A 21,698-nucleotide genomic window follows, 5' to 3' on the forward strand; every position below is an offset into this window, starting at 1 on the left:
TATCTCGGCCCGAGTGTAAAGCAGCGTGATTGAGGTCAAGTTGAAAAGAATGATCGTACTCAGCCATCAATGATTCAATAAACATTTAACCGTGCTAACTTTCAAATAACGGACCATGTAGCACCTGAAAGAAATCGTGACATGGTTCATTTACTCAAATTGAAACAATTTAAAACAATTCCTCCTTAATTTAAAGGTAATTTTGTTAAGATTGTTGTAATCAAAGTACCTGACTTATCTAAGTAAATAATCAAACTAGTTTTAAATAAGCTGTCTAGTTTACAAAATGCTGTAAGTATACTGTACGAGTATGTAATCGATGTATTCGGTTATGTACAACTGAATGGTAATGTCACTGTTCTACGTGTAAAGATCACAAGTTGAATCATTGTCGGCTCGAAGACTGTGGGCGCAGCAGTACTCACCATGCTAACCTTCCTCGGGCGGCGTGATTCGTGGTGCTGGTCGGCGGGCCTTTGCGTGGGCTGAGTGCTCACCGAGTCCTGGAACGGGTCGCTACGGAGGGACATGCGCTCGCGCGTATTGTCGTCCTGGTTGCCGCGCTCCTGGTTGACGAAGAGCTCGTAGCTGTGGCAGGAGAATTCGGAGGGCGACTTGGCGGGATGCGCCTCCGCGTAGGCCGCCGCCTCGGCCGCCGCCGCCTGCTCTCGGGCGTGAGCTTCCCTCGCTTCCTGCTTGTCCGCTCTCGCTGCTGCTTTCTGCTCCGCTTCCTGAAGAGAGACGTGGTTTTGCTTAATCATGTGACGAGGGATATATCGTATTTGCCCTCACCAGTTAACGCAACTGTAGACTAAGGTCCTGTCACTCACTATTGGCTAAGGCAGTGTCGTTAACTGGTGAGCTCTGAACTGAAGCGGTAAGTGGACTATCACATTTGCACTCGTCAGGCTTGCGTCACTGTAGAGTAAAATCCTGACATTGACCAGTGGTGCCAACTGTTACGTATAAAAACAAAAACTATCATTACTGGGGATGCAGTATTCTGTCGAAAAGTGGCAATTACTCAATTGTAAGTAATTTACAACTTGTGTAATATAACTAACAAGTTTTCTTCTGTCGTGTGGGTTGTAATAACAGGGGGTCACATCCCCTAATGTCAGAATTTATGAATCATAATAGGCGTTTAATATGACTCAATCGGACCGAATTAACTTGCCCTTTATTCTAGAGCACTGAGTCATGATTCTTTTTGGACAGTCAGGTTGATTCAAGCCTACTATCCTAAACAGACTGTGAATAATTAAACAAAGTGGTTTTATGAATCGTGAGTCACATCTATGGGAATCTATAGATACCTAGGATAGGAATGACCTCCATATCAGGAGAGTTCAACCATCATTATCATAATAGAGCAGGTAATTTCTATTTCTAACTCGATATGTACAATCTATCTATCTATATTTATATCTATAAAAGCGAAAGGTCACTGAGTTATTGACTGACTGACTCACTCACTCAGAAACTAACTGTAGTTTCTGAGCGCTGTAGCACTGGCTAGGAGTCTCAAATTTTGCATGGGGGTTCCTTTTAGAACGTAGGTGTTCATTAAGACGGGATTTTGCAAAATTCATCCCTTAATAAAAATGAAAATGTTTTATTTTATAAATAAACTTAAATCCCTTAAGGGGGTAAAACAGAATCCACACGCACAAAGTCGCGGGTGGCCGCTAGTAAGCTTAATATAATGATTTTCAGGCAACTGCACTCAGGAGGATTTGATGAGTGCTACTGACAACGCCACTCTTGTGGCGGAGTTTTGGGCTGACACTGTGTAGGTTTGTTGTCGACACGAAAAGAAGAAGAAGGCATACTCAAAAAACTTATAATCTAAAATCAATGTTCTCACCCTCAACGCTTCTTCCTCAGCCTGTTCCTCCTCCTCGGCCTTCTTCTGCAACTCGTCGTAGGACATGGCGACGATGGCCAAGATCAAGTTCACGAGGTAGAACGAGCCCAAGAAGATGATCACCACGAAGAACAGCACGTGCCAGGACCCCGCTGACCGCAACACCTGGTGAGCATTTTAAAATATATCATACTTTTGCCTGCCGCTTCGCATGTTTTTTGGTTTGTCACTATGTTGTTCCTACCTATTTCAAAAACCGGTATGAAACTATTATATATATATATATACATCTGTAAACCACTATTTGTATTGTATAACTTGACTCTGCTTGAGGGTATAATTCCACTTGCCTGGAAGACTGCTAATATTACACCAGTTTTTAAAAGCGGTAGTAAGCGAGATGTTTCTAATTACCGACCTATCTCCTTATTGTCTGTTCTGTCTAAGGTCCTTGAACGCCTGGTGCATAACATGGTGTACCCGATTGTGCATCGTTTAATAATTCCCGAACAACACGGATTCGTAAAGAAGAGATCAACTATTAGTAATTTACTGATTTACACAAACTTTCTTTTTGAACGCATGGACAAGTAGATGCAGTCTACACTGATTTCTGCAAGGCCTTTGACAAGGTGGATCATTTGCTGCTACTNATACAAGGGCACAACTCCAAATTGGACCACAGTCGCGGGGGCCGGATTCGACAAATATCGGCATGTCTCTGATTCAGCCCTTCTAGCGGGAAGATAGATGAAAGTATGGAAGGGGCACAAAATGTAGAACTTTTAATCTGATCATTGTTTTAGATTTCTGTGAAAGCCATCTTGTAGAACTGACGAAAATATGCCTCTCTAGTACAAAAAGTAAAAAACCAAAAATTTTGAGTTGTGCCCCTATATTATTAAGGGTGCGAAGTGTCTTTCCATCTGGGTTAGTGTTACATGCTTCCCAATAATGTATCCACGATCAATAGAGATTGCAATCTTCGCTTGCAATCTATTTTTGGAAGGGTCAGACCAAAATACAAATTGACTCTCTGTATGAAAATGATAGTTACTAAGCAATTATCATTTCGACTAATCTCTCAGCGAAAATTGGGCTCGTGCAGGCAATAACTATATATTAATTTACTATCTTCCACGCCCTTTAGCCGCGCCTATCCCTAACTGGCGTGGGTCACGCGTTCGATTCCCGCCTGAATCACGTTAATCGCCGTCCGGGGTGGATTATGCGGATTTCATAGGCTTTTATTACCCGCGGTGTGGCATTTGCATAGCGTGAGTGATAGTTATTTGGGCTTCGTAGTACTTAGGACGGATTTGCTGACGTGTAGAGTGAATTATGAATGAGCGGACGTGTAGTTAGTGCGATTAGTGACGGTTAATCTTTGCTGGTTTATGAACTATGTTGCTTATTAAGTCAAAAATATAGTTAAAACATAAAGTACTAAGGCTGAGTTGCACCACCCAACTTTGAACGTTAACTGTAACGATAATTCGGTGTATTTTGTATGGAGTTTTACATATTTTAGACGTTTGTTATTAGTTCAAGTAGGATGGTGCAACTCAACCTTAGTGTTTTTTGTAAACATGAATTTTAACACAGACCCACCTACCTAATTACCTATTTTGATTGTACAAATTAATGACTTTCTATTTATATCTTTCTTTATGTAATAATATTTGCTTTAGGTTTCGATTTCATAATAGTATGTGTTTGTATCTGTTTGTATTTTATGTAGTGAAAAGGTCACGTTCGACTCCTACGAATACCTACTGCTGAATAGCTGAAAACTACTATCATAGACTGCTTAAAAGGTTTTCGTAATAGTTGTTTTAGGCATTACGTGATTGAATTTAATAATGTAGAGTTTACGTTACAATTGTGTACTTTTAAAATGTCTTATGTGTTGTGTGTAATCAGTATGTTTCCTTTGACAAAAACTCGAAGTAGAATAATTTGCAGGTTTAAATAAAAAACATAAATCACGCGTATTTATTTTTTATTAACTCGAGTGTGGTAGCTATGCTTTTCGCTATTCTCAATCAATACACATTAATTGACAATAATATAAATTATGCTTACAATTAAGGGTACAAAAATAAAATGTAAAAAATCACTAACTATCTACATATAAATACGGGCGAATGTAGGTATAACTCTAAAATAATCAACACATTCATTATTTTTCATAAGCTGATTTTAAAATAATAAAACAAAACTGTTTTAGCGTGAAAACTATGAAAGACTTTTCATGTAATGATTAACAATGTTATTTAAAATTTTGACAATAAAACAAACGAAAAATTTACCGAATTTTATATTTTCTAAAATATTATGTTAGTAACTTTTATAAATAAAAACAAATCTGCAAATCCAACACTGTTTTTTAATAATTATTTTCTCAAGGACATTAATTTACAAAATGTTCGTTATTTTTCTATCTACAACAAACAGATCTATTCATATACAGGACATGAAGTCTTTTCATTACCTAATATTCATATTTTCATCATTTTACATTTAATTCATACATTCGTTATTTTACATTATTATTTTGAATGCAATGCTAAAACCAATACAAAACTTGAAACGTTAGGAAAGACCTATTTTATTTATACAATACTAAACTATTTAAAATCGCTATCAGTCTGAATTCAACAACAGTAAAACTACACTATTATGTACAATTAATTATTCGTAAATCATTGGAGTGATTTTGGTATAGGGAAGTCTATTTTGAGTATAACCGAGAGTTCTAATATGATCGAGAATTCGAGATTCGATTGCTAACTTAGTATGAATTTTTTTTAACAACTCGTATATTTTCTTTTGCAATAGGTACTTAAATTTCATTATTTGAAACTGTATTTACTGTGAAATTAAGTTAAATGGGATCAGAATGGAAAACAGAACTAAGTGATCGATCGAAACAAGTTGGATATACCTGAAATTCGGCAAAAACATTGTAATAGACCTCAGATAAATTATGCCCAAAAAAAGTGCCTTATAATTTTTCCTTGTAGAGGTTTTCGATAACTTTAACAAACAGATTGATCAATCCAGGTAGAACTTGAATATTTTTAGGCTGAGTTGTACCACCTTACTTTAACAGTAACTGTAACAATTACCAGTGTTTTGTATGGAGTTTGACAGACTTTCTACGTTAGTTAAAGTTAAAGTAAAATGGTGCAACCCGTTTACCCAAAGGCAGTTATTTGGGTAAACGTTGAAGCTTTGATTTCCTATTACGGCTTAATCAAATAAATCTTTTAAAATAATTTAAATATGAATGCATTTGAATTGCAACTTTTCATTATTTGACCGAGTAGACGTTTTTCGAGCTGAAATGTAATTTTTGCCGATGTAAGATGCAAATAGGATTCTTAGAAATTCATACGATTGTGCGGAGTGCCCTCAGGCTGCGCTGGAAAATATTTTCTGGCTCGCAGCCAAAATGCAGGGAAGAATCCTCGTGATTTTCATTTACAAAGTAAATCAGGTATTAGGCAAGAGGCGAGTTATGAAGAACATAAATACCTACGTAAAATATCTTTCGAAGCATCTACAGTATTGTTATATTTTTGTTTGGGGAAATGATACAATGATTGGGACACACCGGAATAAATATTATAAATGTTTATGTATGATAGGTTGATACAGCCCATCACGACTTCCAACTACGCGTGTAAGTATTTTACTAAACTTACTTTTTTATTTATCGTCGAATGGAAACACTGAAACCATTCGAATGAATCGAAAATAAATTACGTGCAATATTTGTTCTTGAACAAATAAAGGAAAAAAGTCAGTTCATTATTTAAATATCCACAGAAATTTATGAAATCGTGTAACAATTTCCTTACCAACCGCGTAGTCTCAATTATTATCAAAAGTACGACAAAACGAACGGGTTTTTATAATTGGAAGCTGAAAATATTGCTACGTCAACTGTGACGTTTCATTCCGAAACCAATCAAGTTCATTATAAAGCACTGGTATTATTTATAAGGGAAATTTATTTATATGCGGTCAATCAGCATTTATATACTAGACATATAGGCACATCTGGGAATACGAAACTTAAATTAATACATTTATTTAGCTATCTTTTACAACATTTAATTTTATTTTACTATATTATTATTACTATTCTAGTCGTTTAGCGATTACATCACTAATTTAGACTTATCCTTAAATTATTTATTGGCAAACCTTATGTTGTCTAGTTATTTTATAATCTGGCATACTTGAAGATAATAGAAAATGAACTAGCTTATTATTACAATTTGATAAGTCAACTCATAATAGTGCATTATGACATTAAATTAGTTATTATTAGTCAATATTACAGCCCAAACCTCACACAAAATGACAGGCAAAATGGAGAACAGAGACATTACCAATGCACAAGCATTTTAAAATGATTTTTTAAGACACTTGCCAGAGTAATGTAGAGCAAAGTGCGCTGAAATGCGTATTTCAAATACCATTTATTATTTTTTTGGAGAACTTTGGTATTATGTAAAGTTTAATATGACTTGAAAATGTGATCGAACACACAATTTTAATAATAAATAAGTACTAAAATGTGCCTGGTTTGAAATAAACATCCTATTTTCTAGTTTTTTTTGTATTCACACCTGAATACATCTTCACTGTAAAATGACAGAGTTTTTTATTCCCCTTTAATTCATAATAATCGTTGTGTTGTCAGTGTAGCCCATAAATAAATGATTGAACACTATTCTCTTTTCTGGTCTTTTGATTTGAATATAAACCCGTTGCACGAGGCTAACATTAAGTTAGTAAACAATATTTCACTTAAATAATAAAAATTAAGCTACTTTCTTGCGTATACATAAAGTTTTCTGTTCAAAAACGTGTCTATCCGTTCACTTTTGATTGGTTTTTTCGGAGAATTTCCTAGAAATACAACTCTAGATTGTCCTTACAGCTAGTATCATAGTCTTTGGTGTAATTTCACTAGAGGCGGGTTTTGCACTAAATGGTTTTAGTCACAATACTACTGTCACTCGGGCTTGAGCACTCGTCCAGCCTTTGGTTCTTCAGGTCCTGAAAAAAAAACGAAAATTAAGTATTTTTACTTAAAATTACTTTACACATCGGCGACAATATTTTTGCCGACGGCCGATGGGGCAGAAAGGTTCTGGAATGGAGGCCGCGTACCGGAAAACGCAGCGTGGGACGTCCACCCACAAGGTGGACCGACGACCTGATAAAGGTAGCAGGAAGGCGCTGGATGCAGGCCGCTACCAACCGTGCGATGTGGAAGTCATTGGGGGAGGCCTATGTTCAGCAGTGGACGTCCTATGGCTGAAATGATGATGAATGAAGACCATATTTTTACACAATTTTACAATCTGAAAAATACCTACAAAAACAATCACACTCTGAATGTAAATAAATTGGTAATCAAATCAAAATTAATCTCGATCCATTCTTAAGACTAGTTTCATTGATTCATTCAGTGTCGGCCGTTTGGTGTAGTGGTTCGAAACGGACTACTATTCCGGAGGTAGCGGGATCGATTCCCGCACAGTACAAACATTTGTGTGCATGAACATATTTGTTTGTATTGGACTGGGTGTTTTCTATGTATAATAAGTATGTATTTACAAAAAAAAAAAGTATTTAAGTATGTTTATATCCGTTGTCTAGTACCCATAGTACAAGCTTTGCTTAGTTTGGGACTAGAAGCCCAGTGTAAAATGTCCAAGGATATTTATTTATATTTATTTATTTATTATTTATTCAGTAACAAGAAGAATATAAGTCCATCTCATCATCAAAATAATTCAGTCTTGAGAGTTAATGATATTAAAATCCGAGCTCATCATTGTATTGGCAACTCCCAACGATAAACTTTAATAGGCTTTTTCTAAGTAAGCCGAATTCATTGCTCTCGATAAAATAATCTTCGAGTTCAAGCGGTTCAATTACGTTCCCGATCCGCGTATTTTCTAAAAAAAATAGTATGTCTCTTCGTAACATAATTTCCTTTGTCGCAGAAGAATCAATTTACAACGTAACACGAGCAAAAAATTGCTATAGAAACTCTCACATGAAAGGTTACTTATTGGGTTCTGCTCAATTTTTACATAAGATATATTTTCGCACGGCTTAAGAGGATGAGGGACCCGATGTGTTGGTTTTAGATTTAGGTCAAAGGTGAAATGAGCATTAGGGGATTTTCCATAAGATATTGATTAAGAATAAGTGGGGTTTAAGGTCACGGAAAGTTTTGGTCTTGGTAAAAAATATGCCGTATATGCATTTAGGGTATATTTTGAGATAAAAAGATCTATGATACCGGGTTTTAAGCAAATAATAAACAAATAATTTGGAATCTCTTTCAGTCTCTCCATGAAAGGCTTATTTTTGTATAAATAAAGTCGTTTGTTTATTTTTTACTGCTTTATTGGCTTCAAAATTTACTACGTTGGTTTGCTTCATATGTCATGAATAGGACCCAAAGGGTCGTTGTAAATGGTTTCGCTTCAAACTCAATAATGGTGACTTCCGGCGTTCCTCAGGGCTCGATTCTTGGACCATTGCTCTTTGTGTTGTTTGTTAATGACATTGGTAACTGTTTCTTAAACTCAAATTTTCTTTTATACGCAGATGACCTAAAGGTCTATCATAGTATAGTTAATATTGATGACTGTAATAAATTGCAAGAGGACCTTAACCGGCTTTCTGAATATTGTATTAAAAACAAGCTTTGTCTTAGTCTTAACAAGTGTAAGAGCATCACTTTCACAAAAAAGGCCAATGTTGTTAAATGTCAGTATAGATTGTGTGGTGCACCTTTGGAACATGTCTCGGTGATGAAAGACTTGGGTATTGTTTTTGATTCTAAGTTGCACTTCGAAGATCATATTGAATACATTACCAACAAAGCATTTCAAATATACGGATTTGTCATAAGGACAGGTGTCTGTTTTAAACGTCCTCAGTCCTATCTACTCTTGTTCAAATCTCTCATTAGATCTCAATTGGAATATGCCACAATTATATGGAACCCATTTTACGCCAAGTACAGTGACCGCTTAGAGCTCGTTCAGCGAAAGTTTTTACGTGTCGTTGAATACAAATGTTTCCACAGAAAACTCTCATATAATAATCTCATTAGTAAGTACTCACTTCAGTCGCTATTTAAGAGGAGATTGCTCTTGGATCAAATGATATTATACAATATTTGCCACCATAAATTTGATTGTACTGACATTATCAATCAAATTCAATACAGAGTACCGAGCCGTATAGGCCGTTCTTGTAGTACATTAAACCTTCGTCTGTTTGAACCTAAATTCGCAAGAACACACGCCGGAGAGCGGGCTCCTTTGAGGAGAATTATGAAATCATACAATCAATACTTTTTTAATCTGGATCTATTTGCTTTATCGCCTAGTAAATTTAAGAGTAATGTTATATTATTGTTGGATACAATTATTTAAATCCTTAAATCTTTGCCGTATTTTATTTTCCTTTAACTTGTACAATGTACACCTTGCATTCCCCTTGTCTGCCGTTTTCGTTTTCTGTTGTGTGATCGGTGCTTGCCGTATGGCCTTGACTGTAGGTATAATATGTAATGTATAACTGCACTAAGCCAACTTAAATGATTGGTAATACGGTTGTTTCCTGACTTTTGTCTTAGAACTTGTCAATTTTAACTTACCAAACTTAAAATTTGCATGGAATTTATTGTCAGAAACTTAAAATTAGTTAAATAATTTCTTCAAACGTGTGCGACCGTAGTAGCTGTTCTATTTGTTATTTTCGTGGATAACGGTGCTGGTTGTGCATTTATTTAAGATATATCTGTAAGACTTTTTGTAAAACCGTTTGTACAATTGTTTGTTGTCCCTAATAAAATAAAATAAAAAATAAAATAAAATATATTGTGTTTCCCTAGGTCTCAAGCTCTCTATGATACAATTTTCATAACGGGTCAATAGTGACTGAGTTTCTTGCACTGCTTCTTCCCAGCACGGGTTAATACTACTTGCATAAAAAAAAATAGTTTTAATGTTTTAAGGGTGAAAGGGAACAGATAGAGTTACTTTCGCATTCATAATATTAGTAGAGTTTTTGTCACGTTTATGTCGTACGTTCATATAGAAACGGGAATGTCCGATTAGCCCTTTCCTGACGATGTAACCTCGTAAGCCTACACTCATTAAATATTGACACAAATGAGTGTCATACAGTTTGTCGACGCTACACTCCAATCGGCTTCATATCGAATATGGAAATGAATGTTCTATGACCTTCACATCGTTACAATAGGTATTTTCCACGCCAAATCTGAGCTATTTGTGAAAATAAACGTTAAAGATCCAGCTGCAAATATAGTTTCCACACGGAAACCCTATTTTTTTCGCTCGAATTTGTTTGGTAACAACTTTTGAATAAGTCTGGTAGCAACATTATGTTCTTATACACAAGAATTTTTTGTCCGGTTACCAGTTTAAACCTCTAAAAATGTCTATCTATCTTAAATGACGTGTTCAAAGGGTAACTTACCAATTGGTAGAGATTCTCCCAATAGTCCTGGGTCATCAGACGGAAAGCGGACAAAAAAGCCCAGCCGAAGGTGTCGAAGCTCGTGTATCCGTAGTTCGGGTTTGGCCCGAAGCCCTGCAGACACACGTAGCCCGGCTCGCATTGCCTGAGGACAAAAATAATGAATCATTACAAAAAAAGTTCATAGGAAGCAATTCAAAAAATATTTCTATCTTGAGTGTCAGATTTAGTAATGCATGATCCCGCAAATTAAACCCTCGTGTGAACGCATATTTCTGTGTCTTTGTGGGAACAAGCTCTTAGGGCTTCTTGTAAGCCTAACAAATGATCATTATGTTGCTGAAGTTATTATAACTTACCCTGCCCCTGATGAGTTTCCACATAGCGGATATTCACCTCCTTCTTCGTACCAGTTCGCTAAAAACAAAAGTTTCAGTAAGTTTACACCAAATTCTTGTACTAGATGGAAGTTTAAGTGTTCAACGGGCAGGACCACATTAAAGTTATGGGTTAACTAATTTAAACTTCGATTATTTGGGCGACCAATAGATTCCTGGCCTACTTAGTAAACAAATACAATACATTTATACGTAACGTTAGGGTTAGGTAACAAGGACTTAGAGCGTGTCTTTGACACTATTTATAAGCTGTCTGACTACTATTATGTTTGTGTTTAAAATCATTTTTTACGAAATGCAATATTGAAAACTCTTACTTTCGTTCTGACAAAACCTCTCCCAGTTCTCATCGGTGAGGTTCCCCCACGAGCCGTCTTCCGGGAACACCTTGACGCACTTCTGAGTGAGCACACCCATGTAGATTTGCAGCCCCATCAGTGCGAACACGGATAGAGAGAACATGGTCAGGATGATCACGTCCCGCAGATTCTTCACGGACTCTATCACGGCTCCGACGATGGTCTTCAAACCTGACATCAGATATCAAGTCAAAATTGGGGAGGCTATAGTGAGAAAGGAATGTGATAGGTGAGCTGATTGCTTACCTCTGGGTTTATGGGATGAAAGTAAGGCACACGCAAAAATGTAAAGGGTAAAAGATAATAATGATTATACAAGAATTACATTGATAAATTTAGGCTGAGTTGCACCGTCTATCTTTAACCGTAAATAATGATAACCAGTGGGAGTTTGACAGATTTCTGTCGTTTGCTAAAGTAAGATGGTGCAACCCAGCCTTAGTTTTGAAATCAGTACCCAAGTTTTTAATCACTTGTGGTTTCTGTCCCTGTTTATTACTCTAACTAATTAATAAAGTGAGATAAAAGGACTCGGCTACAAATTACTACAGCGTCTAAAGTATTCTAATTAACATCATTATATAAATTACCCGGTACAATGGCCACAGTCTTCAACGCTCGCAGTACCCTGAACGTTCTTAGCGCGGCCAAGTTTCCAAGATCTATGCCCATCGTCACATAACTGAAAACAGATACCCACAACCACAAAATCTAAGTTAATACACATCACTACAAACTACTATAAACTCTAATTCATCAGACAAAATGTTTATGACAAAAAGCCGAGTCAAAGTTTACTCTTCCCTATCTCGAAATTCACATTGAATCACTTATTTATTTTACACTTTCGAAGTAAACTTTCTAAGTAATCAACAACAAATATTGTTCTATAAAACAACTATTAATGAATCTTTAACTATAAAATCTACTTATAAACATTTTTCAATAAGTAACTTTCTACGTATATCAATAAAATTGTCTACTACTCACGCTAAAGCTATTACTACGAAGTCAAGCCAATTCCATGCATCTCTAAGGTATGTGAATGGCTGTAGTATGAAACCCCGGGCCATTACTTTCACCGCTGATTCAAACGTGTAGATCCCGGTAAAGATAACTCTGCAAAAATTCACCGGCTCTGAGGAACTCCGCTCAACAAAATAGACAATAATCTCAAATCAAATAAATCCATTGTTATATGGTGAAATCAAAAAAGTTCTGTATTTGAACTTGTTGGTATGATATTAACAAAACAACTAAGCAATCATCTTACAGGTCGATGTCACACACATGGGGACTTTAACTAATGATTAATGATAAAAGATGTAGCAATGTAGGTATGTAATATGTACAAATAATACCATTAATAACAATTAAAGAAATGCTTTAGTGACAAAATGATGGAACGATGTTAATAATCATATTTCCAATGCACGGAGCCAGACTATGAACAGAGTTTTAATGGCTATCGTGATTGTCAGAAACTTATTAAAGTAGACCAATTAACCAGGTATATGGTTAATTAATTTGATACAGGGAATCGTGACACAATAAAGAGAAACACAAAACCTACCTAACTCATTATTATGTACAAATTCTTCTGTCTGTTCAGCATTGCGAAATTGAATTGTCAAAAATATGAAAGGATTTTCCATCTATAATTTCAATAGGTTTTCTATGAATAAACATTACTATTATCAGATTAACTATGTACTTCGATTATATTCAATGCTAATATAAAATGTACTTCCGATAAATCTAAGTATTAATAAATTTAATTCGAAAACTAGCTGAATACTAACAATTTTGAAACTAACGTGCACTCTACAAAATTTTCTAAGACCTATAAAATATGTTCGGATTTATCCAATGGTATACTTTGCGTTGTAGTTTGATAGTATTAATCGAGTATGTTATGAACTAGGATGTAATGGGAATTAATTGGTAGAATGTACTTACTCAGTACTTTCAACAGTCGGTGTCGTCGGCATTATCATAAGTATGCAGTTCACTAAGATCGTCGTAATGATAAACAAAGAGAACAAAGGATGCACTAATATGTATATCGCCACTCTTCTTATTGGATTGAACGGGTTAAGTATCCATAGGGCGTTCGTTGCCGAAAATCTGAAGATATCTTTACCCTTGCTTATAACTACGAAGGTCTGTAAAAAAACAGAAATATATTAAGCCTTCTGAAGGTAGTTGAACTAAATTCATGAATGTTAATATCATTCTCATAACTGCTTATTCAGATTCTAAAATCTTCTAGTATCAAAGCGTAATAAACATTTCTAAGAACGTAAAAATGTTGCTACTTACTGTCTGGTTATGGTAGAAAGGGTCAATATCCTCTAGGGGTGTGGAGGCGAGTTCCAGAGGGAAGGAGCCCTGCATTCGCACCGGCAAGGGCAAGCCCTGCTCCAGGGTCGCGTCCGGCTGAGGGCCTTCGTCCTCGTCTTCGTCATCGTATCGCACCTACACACCATTAATAGCATCACCATAGTTGTCATCACAAATTCATTCTTCTTCATCTTTAGCATTTACTTCATCACCAATTCTGAACTCCCTACGATGTTCGTATTTGAAATTACATCCATGTTTGAAAATGAGCAAATGACGCATGCCATCTATTAAAACCTCGATGTATTTCCAAAGTGAACGTTAATTTGTTAATTTGTAAAATAATGCTAAAGTTCGATCCATGACAAGCTAGCCTACTAGAGCAAGCCTATCAAAAGATCATCGTATTCTGATATGACTTTGCAACAATACTGTGTCAATTTGTTAAAGTGTTGGATTGGCGGCTTATGAAACTCATCATTAGAATGGAATAGTCAATTGATGAATTTCGCCTTTTAGGGTTATTATTTGGTCATGTTCAGGTTCGGGCATAGATTGATGTATTGTTACAAAGTTGTCAAGTCAGCATGTCTGGTGAAGGCGTTTATTAAGCTTATTCAACTCGTGTAGTGCTGTCTGTGACTATGATGCGTATCTGGCGGAACTAGAAGCGTTCGAGTTTGTCCTCGCTATTGTGTTACCATTCCGAATGCTCATCAAGGCCACTTCAATTGAATGCGACGCTAATTTGGCTCTTTTCAATGCTTCTCCAATCTTTTCTTTTTTGTTTTCGACTATTCATTCTTCGAAACTATTCACTACTGATTTTTGAAACTTTATTTGTATCAAAACTTTAATTTCGGTAGTCTCTATTGACGGTTAGTTGGCGTATTTTTTAAAATTCTACTTATTGATTTAACTCGAATTCGAAATCGGTTCCAAAATAGGAGGTGTGTAGCGCAAGCTTCAGAAAAATGTTACAAAAATACGAATCATAACCAACGAAATTGTATGATATTCATTCTTATTTTTTGTTGAATAACTGTTTGCTAATAAGATTCAATATGCACTAATCGCTAGCTAGGTGTTGTCACCATGCTAGACCTAAATGACAGCATCCAAGATGATGGCGAACATGAGCCAGTCCTGTGCAATGCTTGATGGTGAATGTAATGTGCTGAGTGTACTGAAAAACGCTTATACAGCTAAAGGTCCTAGTATTTCGGCTTATGGTTGCTTCGTTAGGTCGATTATGGTTTAATGCTAAACGGGTTCCTAATTGGATTTGGTTCTTTTACTAATATTGACTATGATTTTTTGGGTTCCCGGGATAACTAAGGAATGTGATAAAATTACAATTCTTAATTACACGCTTATAAAAATTACAGATCTGACAATTACTGGTTGTGTATTTACTAACGATGTCTGATATCTACGGATCCTATTACTTGGATTGGTGGTGGAGGAATCTTCACTTTTACGTTGTCGATTTGCAAATAAACATGACAAGCCTTCTTTTAATTAACTACGAGTAAGATTAGCTGTTACGCAGTGTTGTTACCACTCCGTGCTCGAGTAACAGCTAAGCTTGCGAACGTCGTAATACTTGGCCGACAAAGCGATGTGTTCGAGGAGAATGCTTTAAATGCGGTCAATATGCATAAATCAGAATGCAGCACAAGTTATCGCAATCGAACAATTGTGGCGCCAATATACTCGGTGTTGTAAACACCCAATCATAATCAATTTTGAAGTTACTAGCGATAACTTGCTGATCAAAGTCTCTAATAAAAATGAGCCGTAAAAAGGTAAAAGGGGCAAGCAAGCAATCTTACTTCTTTTTTCTTTTTCGGCCGCCCCAAATCGTTCTGGAATAGTTTAAAAATTATCCGTCAGAGTAATCAAACGTGTCACTAAATCAAGTAGGTGCCACACTGTAGGTACTTCTAAGTGAGAATTCACAAGAGTGCGTTCTTGTTATCGGATTACATAATGTGAAACAACTCCAAATCGGCTTATACACACTCGAGTTGCCAATGAAGTAACAGTTGTTACTTGTAATAATGTTTGTTGGTGTTCGTTTCTAGACACAAATCACTCATTTGTGCGTGTAGTGTACGCGTACTGACCTCGCCTTCCGCTCGTTTTTTCTCGAGTTCCTTTTGCTTGGCATGCTCCTCTGCTATGCGGGCTTCGATAGCGGCTAGTGACTCTCTTGTGAAGGGTCGGAACAAGCTTCGTTCTTCCTCGCTAATCGAGTCCAAGTCCTCGGACATTGTCTATCGAACTCCCCCCGAGTGAACTGCCTACTGCATGGAACAGAAACATGTATGTTAGATTAGTAATTCCTAACAGAAGGTGGAAATAAGCCCTTATTTACGTAATCTATACCAAATAAAGTGGCAGCTGACAATAAAAGCGATTCGATGGATTTACTGTAATGTTTCATCTGCAGCACGATTACGCAAGAATATAAGAATTTCTTGTTTAAGGAAAGTAGGTCAAGGCTTCGTACTACGATATACGAATCTAGTCATTTATTCTCTTTTCCGGGGATGTTGGTTGAGCGTTGTATTTGCGTGTTTACTAACGACATTTCCGGCATCGAATGCTCCCTTTATTTTCCGAAGTTCTGCTTTTGTTTTATTACTGAATGAGATTGTGAAACAAAAATTCCATTCAATACATAGTATTTTGATTGATATCATCTGGATCTTGAACGACTCTTACTGTAAAAGAGTACACCTTACCATAATATTTAGTATGTAGTAGTATCAAAAATCTTATAATGTTAACAGATGTTTTGACTTTGCAATAATTTCGATGTTATTTAGGTCGTGTTTATTTATTAAATGGTACGTTCTTACAGTATAATAAATAATCCTCTCAAGGGTACACAAATTCTGTAAGAGCAAATCTCAGATTAGGGCGGAGTGCGGACAGAACCCTATTGAATGTTTTCCCAAGGGTGTTTAAAAAGTATTCGAAGATACAAGTCTTTTTACTACCTACTATGTGAGCAGAATTTAAGATCCTTTTTAGCAAGGGCTGAATATTCAAGTAAGTAACAGTTTTAGGTAATCACCATTCTACATAATTCCGTAACATTATTGAAAGATTTATTAAACAAAGCGAATTCATCTTCACTTAATTGGTGGCTGGTTAAAAAACTGTCAAAATAGCCTTTTAAAGGAAATATAGGAATTAGAAGTGTCCTCCAATTTCCCACAGTATTTTGTAGTGTTTCAAGGCGAAAGTCTTATCACCTTGAAACACTGCAAAAAGTCAAAAGTTAGTATGAGTAAATATTATTCAGCTCTAGAGAAGATTAACCCATCGCCGACAACTTTATACTCCGGCTTTTTCTCTTGCAAAAACTTCCGATAATAAACTGTGGGGGAGGGTGCGAATGAAGAGCAGTAGAGAGCAGACTAATTACCGTAGTGTGTGTTACCTGCTAACAGTGAATGGGTGGGTGTGTGTGGTGGGGGAAACGAGCGCGGCCGCACGCTTTGCGCCCGCGACCTCCCACCGACCACCAACGGCCGCTACGCCCCTCTGCAATCAACACACGGGTTACATGATGTCATTAGTACAAACATTCATTAAGAAATGGCTGGAAATGGAAATTAAAGTTAGTTTTTTTAATGAAAGCTACAACTCTACATTTTTATTAAAATTATTTGATTCGCTATCGTTGAGAGGTAAGTACTTAAAAGATAAATAAGTTATTCTGCCGAGTCATCAAAATAGAGACGGTTTGATTGCCAATTCGTGAACATAAATCACTCTACAAATCTGACAAGTAAAAATGTTATGTAAGTCTGCTTCTTGAATAAATTTTAGGTACGTAACGGCTGATTTTATCTAGTCATACTGCAGAATCACGTCTCACGTTCGTCAGGGACTAGGTATTTTATTGTTATTCCGCCTAAAAGCTAGATTCCGCATTCATTCGTATCCCGTTTACATTCATTTGTTTCCCGGTAACTATTAAAAATATTATTCAACGCAGCGATAGATTGCTAAAATTCGATTACATAATTAAGCTCCGGCATTCAATACCACGTAATAGAGTGACAGAGAGTAAATCAGCAGCCTTTGACTGACGGGCCCGTGCTAATCCTGTGCCATGGGCGGGCGGGCACGATGACCCAAGGGCTGAGGACAGCCTCGGAAGTTCGGGGGCGGATTAATCATCTTACGTACCGCATTCGTAGTAAACATAACATCAAATAATTAAATGTCTCGTTAAATTTATTGCCGAGGAGTAAACAAGACGCCGCGCCGTCTCAGAATGACAGCTTAATAGCCCGCTAATCCCGTATCATGATTAAAAGGGCATGGTGATCGGAGCTTAGAACCACGGTCGTACCATGAAAGCTCGCAGCGGATTATCGTCCAACATACTTCATTCGTATCTATTCCGACGTTCGTATATACCGACGATCTAGTAAAGGTCGCGGGAAGAACCTGTATGCGGGCAGCGCAGGACCGTTCACTATGGAAAGCCTTGGGGGAGGCCCTTGTCCAGCAGTGGACGTCATTTGGCTGAAACGAACGAACGAATACTTCATTCTTAGTAGGTCAATGCGTATGAGAATTAAATGTGTCTCTTGTTATCCATAGCCAGATGAATGGTTGTGCCATTCAAAGGCTAATTGACATTATTGAATCAGTGCCCTATCTTACCCTATATGCTACGGCTCGGCGAACACGGTGACCGCAGAAGGCTGAGTGCCATCGCACCGTAGCGCGATTTAAGTGAGAATTACCTTTAGGTAATACTGATATTAATTAAGTAAACAGTACAAAACTTAGTATTTTGTTTAACACATGTCATCGCAAAACTAATTAACGGTATCACAACAGTCCTATCCTAAGTACATTTTGCTCGTATATCTATGGCCTAAGTAAGGCTTTATCGTAGCGCGGAAGCTCGGGGCGGATTACCGTCGTACGTGCCGTATTATTTGTAAACAATACGGTTCTCATTTAGTACTCCGTGACACATAGACGTGAGAGTGATTGTGCAAGTCAAAGGCTAAACGACATGCAGTTATAGCGTTCAGAGGCGACTTACTATTTTACTTGTCATATTTGTAGAATACAATACAAAACTAGGATTTATTTATGGATACCGAAAGTCAAAGGCAAATTGAACCGATTTATCATTACGGTCTCGTAACTTAGCAAACATAAGAGTCTTCTTATGTTTGCAAACTTAAGTCCTACAGCCTGCTATACAGTTATTGTCTTTGATGACAGACAAATATTAACTACAGACAGACAAGTATTGCCAGCGATGAAAGTTTGCCTCGCACAGAAGTTGTAAAGTTAATTTATGACCAATAAAAAGAATGTCGCAAAGTTTTGAAGTTCTACGAGTAGTTTGTTCAACAAAGGAATCGTGTAGACGTTGGTTATTTGCTTCTACTATTAAATCCGTCTATCGAAATAAACGATCAAACAATTGTTAGTTATTTTAGTAACAGAAAGAAGATAATAATGTAGGTGAGTTTTCAGCAGCATACCTACTTGATGAAAGTTTTACTAACAACTAACTATTCCGTTTTTGCTTGCATACTTGCTTTTGTTCTTGATTACGCACTTGCTTATTTTTACGCATTTGCTTTCTTGTTTAGCCTAGGTGCAGACCACAGATTTTTATATGGCCGAAAGTTGGGTCGGGCTGTTAATTAATATTATATGGAGATGTATGAAAGTGCGCACATTACACCGATTTGGTATCGGCCGGTTCTTCACACAAATTACAATCGGGCCCAACTATCGGCCAACTAAAAGTCGGTGGTCTGCGCCTAAACTTGCTCACCTGTCGTCCACGCGTGCAGTGTGGCCGCGGCTACCGAGGAGATGAAAGTTACCACGTGTTCGCTGATCGGGACAGCCAGCAAATTGGCAAGATTTTTCATGACCGACCTGGAACAAAAGAAAAAAGTTTATTTTCAAACAATTGTTTGTTAATTTCCCGTTAATGCCTTAAGCTCCGTCGAGATTTCAAAAGCGGACACACTTTTAACAACAACTTAAGTTTACTTTTTTTTGCTGAAATTGTGGAACGAAAAATAATTTAGAGACGTTAAACAGAGGGTGGCTGGAAACATTGATTTTTAGCGAAACAACAGGCGAGGGTCGTTATAATCTTCCAACTCTTCTGAATAAGTACCACTACAAGCTCGTTGGTTGTTTTACGCGACCATCTGGTGAAGGTCGCGGAATACATCTGGATGCGGACAGCGCAAGAACGTCGGCTTAGAAATCCTTGAGGCTTTTTTCCAGCAGTGGACGTCCTTTGGCCATGGTACACGTATATGGGGAGTAGGGGCGTATCCACCACAGAATGTTGGACTACCGATTTGAATATCATAGTTGATACTAGTCATGAACTACAAAACAGCTTTATACAAAAACAAACTTTTTCGATATAACACAACTATACACTTACAACTTGTGTTTATTGATCAAAAAAATTCTGGAAAACACTATTCAAACAAATATAACTCTTACTAAAAAAACATTCACACACAGTTTAAGAAACACAAACAAATTATTTCTTCGTCAACCGAGAACAACAAGGTATGGAAAAAAGAATATAATATATGAAGGTGTTCAACTATATAATAAACTTCCGGATTCAATCAAAAATAGTGAAAGTATACAAATCTACAAACGAAAACTCAAAGAACATATATTAACTATTACTTGAATGACAAATTAATTTAAAAACTAAATCTTACACCTACTTATAAAGTGAATAAAACGTAAAACAATAAATTAAAATACATAATCCTCTATTATTTTTTGCAATCTAATTATGAAACTTTCATCTGTAGAAAGACTCATAAAATACATTAAATAAATAAATAAATAAATTAATAAATTAAATACATAAACTTATTTTGAAATATAAACTACAAAAATATAATAACTAAACAACTATTTGTAAATATGAATTTTGGTACACTGTCTCCTACACTACACAACTCCAATGCTCACTGTTAACTTGCCAACTTGGGCGAACCAAACACTATCCCTCCCGCACAGTTTTCTACGAGTACCCGAACAGTAAAAATAAAAAAAAAATCTCGTATTCTTTTACAATCTTATTTATTTGGTAGGTGGATACTTACTCACTATACCTAGTCACACCTACCTAGTCCTGACTGAGTAAATGATAGTTAGTTTGAGGGCCATTATTTCTGTGTCAACGGATTTGCAGATATTCGAAATAATGTTAATAATTTATTTATGTACCTACATTATTTTTTGTTTGTGGGCTTTGCGCATGCTTCGTCACAAGACAATTGTTGTAAATTATTATAATCTCATGTAAGTGAACTACCCTGTTCTTATGAGAATAAAGATTCTTTAAACCGAACTATGATACTAATCGCACCCCCCAGTATTCACAGTTATTCAGACATAGAGACCAGCCCCCCCTGAAAAATAACTCTAGATTCGCTAATGCTTTTGGCTAAATTATGATGGTGATGGTTACCGTATATAGTGCTGTGTGTAGGGTGGTGTCTAGAGGGCGCGCGGTGGGATGGCCGCGTCGCCCGCAGGCCTCATGCGCTCCTCTCTCCAGTTTCGGCGCGCGCGCAACATCTGATTCAGCGCAATAGCCGAGCCTGAAACAAAGGATAAAAATAATTGATAAAAAATTATCCAACGATAATATCATAAACTCTACATAATCGACTAACCACTCGTAAGAGCTGATGAACATCCCACTAATTTTGTAAACGTGAAAGTTTGTGAGGGTGGATGGATGGTTGTTACTCTTCAATCTTAAACCACTGATGCGGTAAGATTACTTTTGGTATAAAGATAGTTTGAGACCCAGGAAGAAATATATGTCACATTTATCACGGTTTTTAGAATGGGTAAAAAAGTGCGGAATAACGATTTTCTGTGACAGACCGAAATTCACGTAGGAGAGCCGTGGGAAAAAGCTACTTCGAAATTTGTCATAAATATCCAGTAACGGTTTTGGTAAGTGCATGTAGCTGAAAGGTTTTAAAGTCGAAGCAGCTGGCTTTCAGTCCAGAACACTGTTTATAAAACCAAACAGACGTCCATTTAAATCAACTAAATTCAATTTCAATACAAAAGGAGACAAGAAAATACCAGTTTGAAATAAAATTCGGAAAACTT

The 21,698-nt window shown here is 36.6% G+C and overlaps 1 protein-coding gene across 1 annotated transcript in view; it reads right to left on the reverse strand.

The window, feature by feature from the left end:
- The window catches only part of para (sodium voltage-gated channel paralytic), a 41,279-nt gene extending 20,106 nt beyond the window's left edge, over window positions 1–21,173 (reverse strand). The window contains 14 exon segments of the mRNA XM_028304260.1: window positions 426–731; window positions 1,868–2,032; window positions 10,421–10,565; window positions 10,780–10,837; window positions 11,136–11,348; window positions 11,768–11,859; window positions 12,168–12,296; window positions 13,137–13,342; window positions 13,500–13,655; window positions 15,356–15,388; window positions 15,650–15,829; window positions 16,975–17,078; window positions 19,354–19,460; window positions 21,040–21,173. Of these exon segments, the coding sequence (XP_028160061.1) occupies window positions 426–731; window positions 1,868–2,032; window positions 10,421–10,565; window positions 10,780–10,837; window positions 11,136–11,348; window positions 11,768–11,859; window positions 12,168–12,296; window positions 13,137–13,342; window positions 13,500–13,655; window positions 15,356–15,388; window positions 15,650–15,796 (1,650 nt within the window). The 5' untranslated portion in view covers window positions 15,797–15,829; window positions 16,975–17,078; window positions 19,354–19,460; window positions 21,040–21,173.
- Between the last annotated feature and the right edge of the window lie 525 nt (window positions 21,174–21,698).

The sequence above is a fragment of the Ostrinia furnacalis genome, unplaced genomic scaffold (genome assembly GCF_004193835.3).
Source record: "Ostrinia furnacalis isolate ACB-3 unplaced genomic scaffold, ASM419383v2 OfSCF1409, whole genome shotgun sequence".
Lineage (NCBI taxonomy): Eukaryota > Metazoa > Arthropoda > Insecta > Lepidoptera > Crambidae > Ostrinia > Ostrinia furnacalis.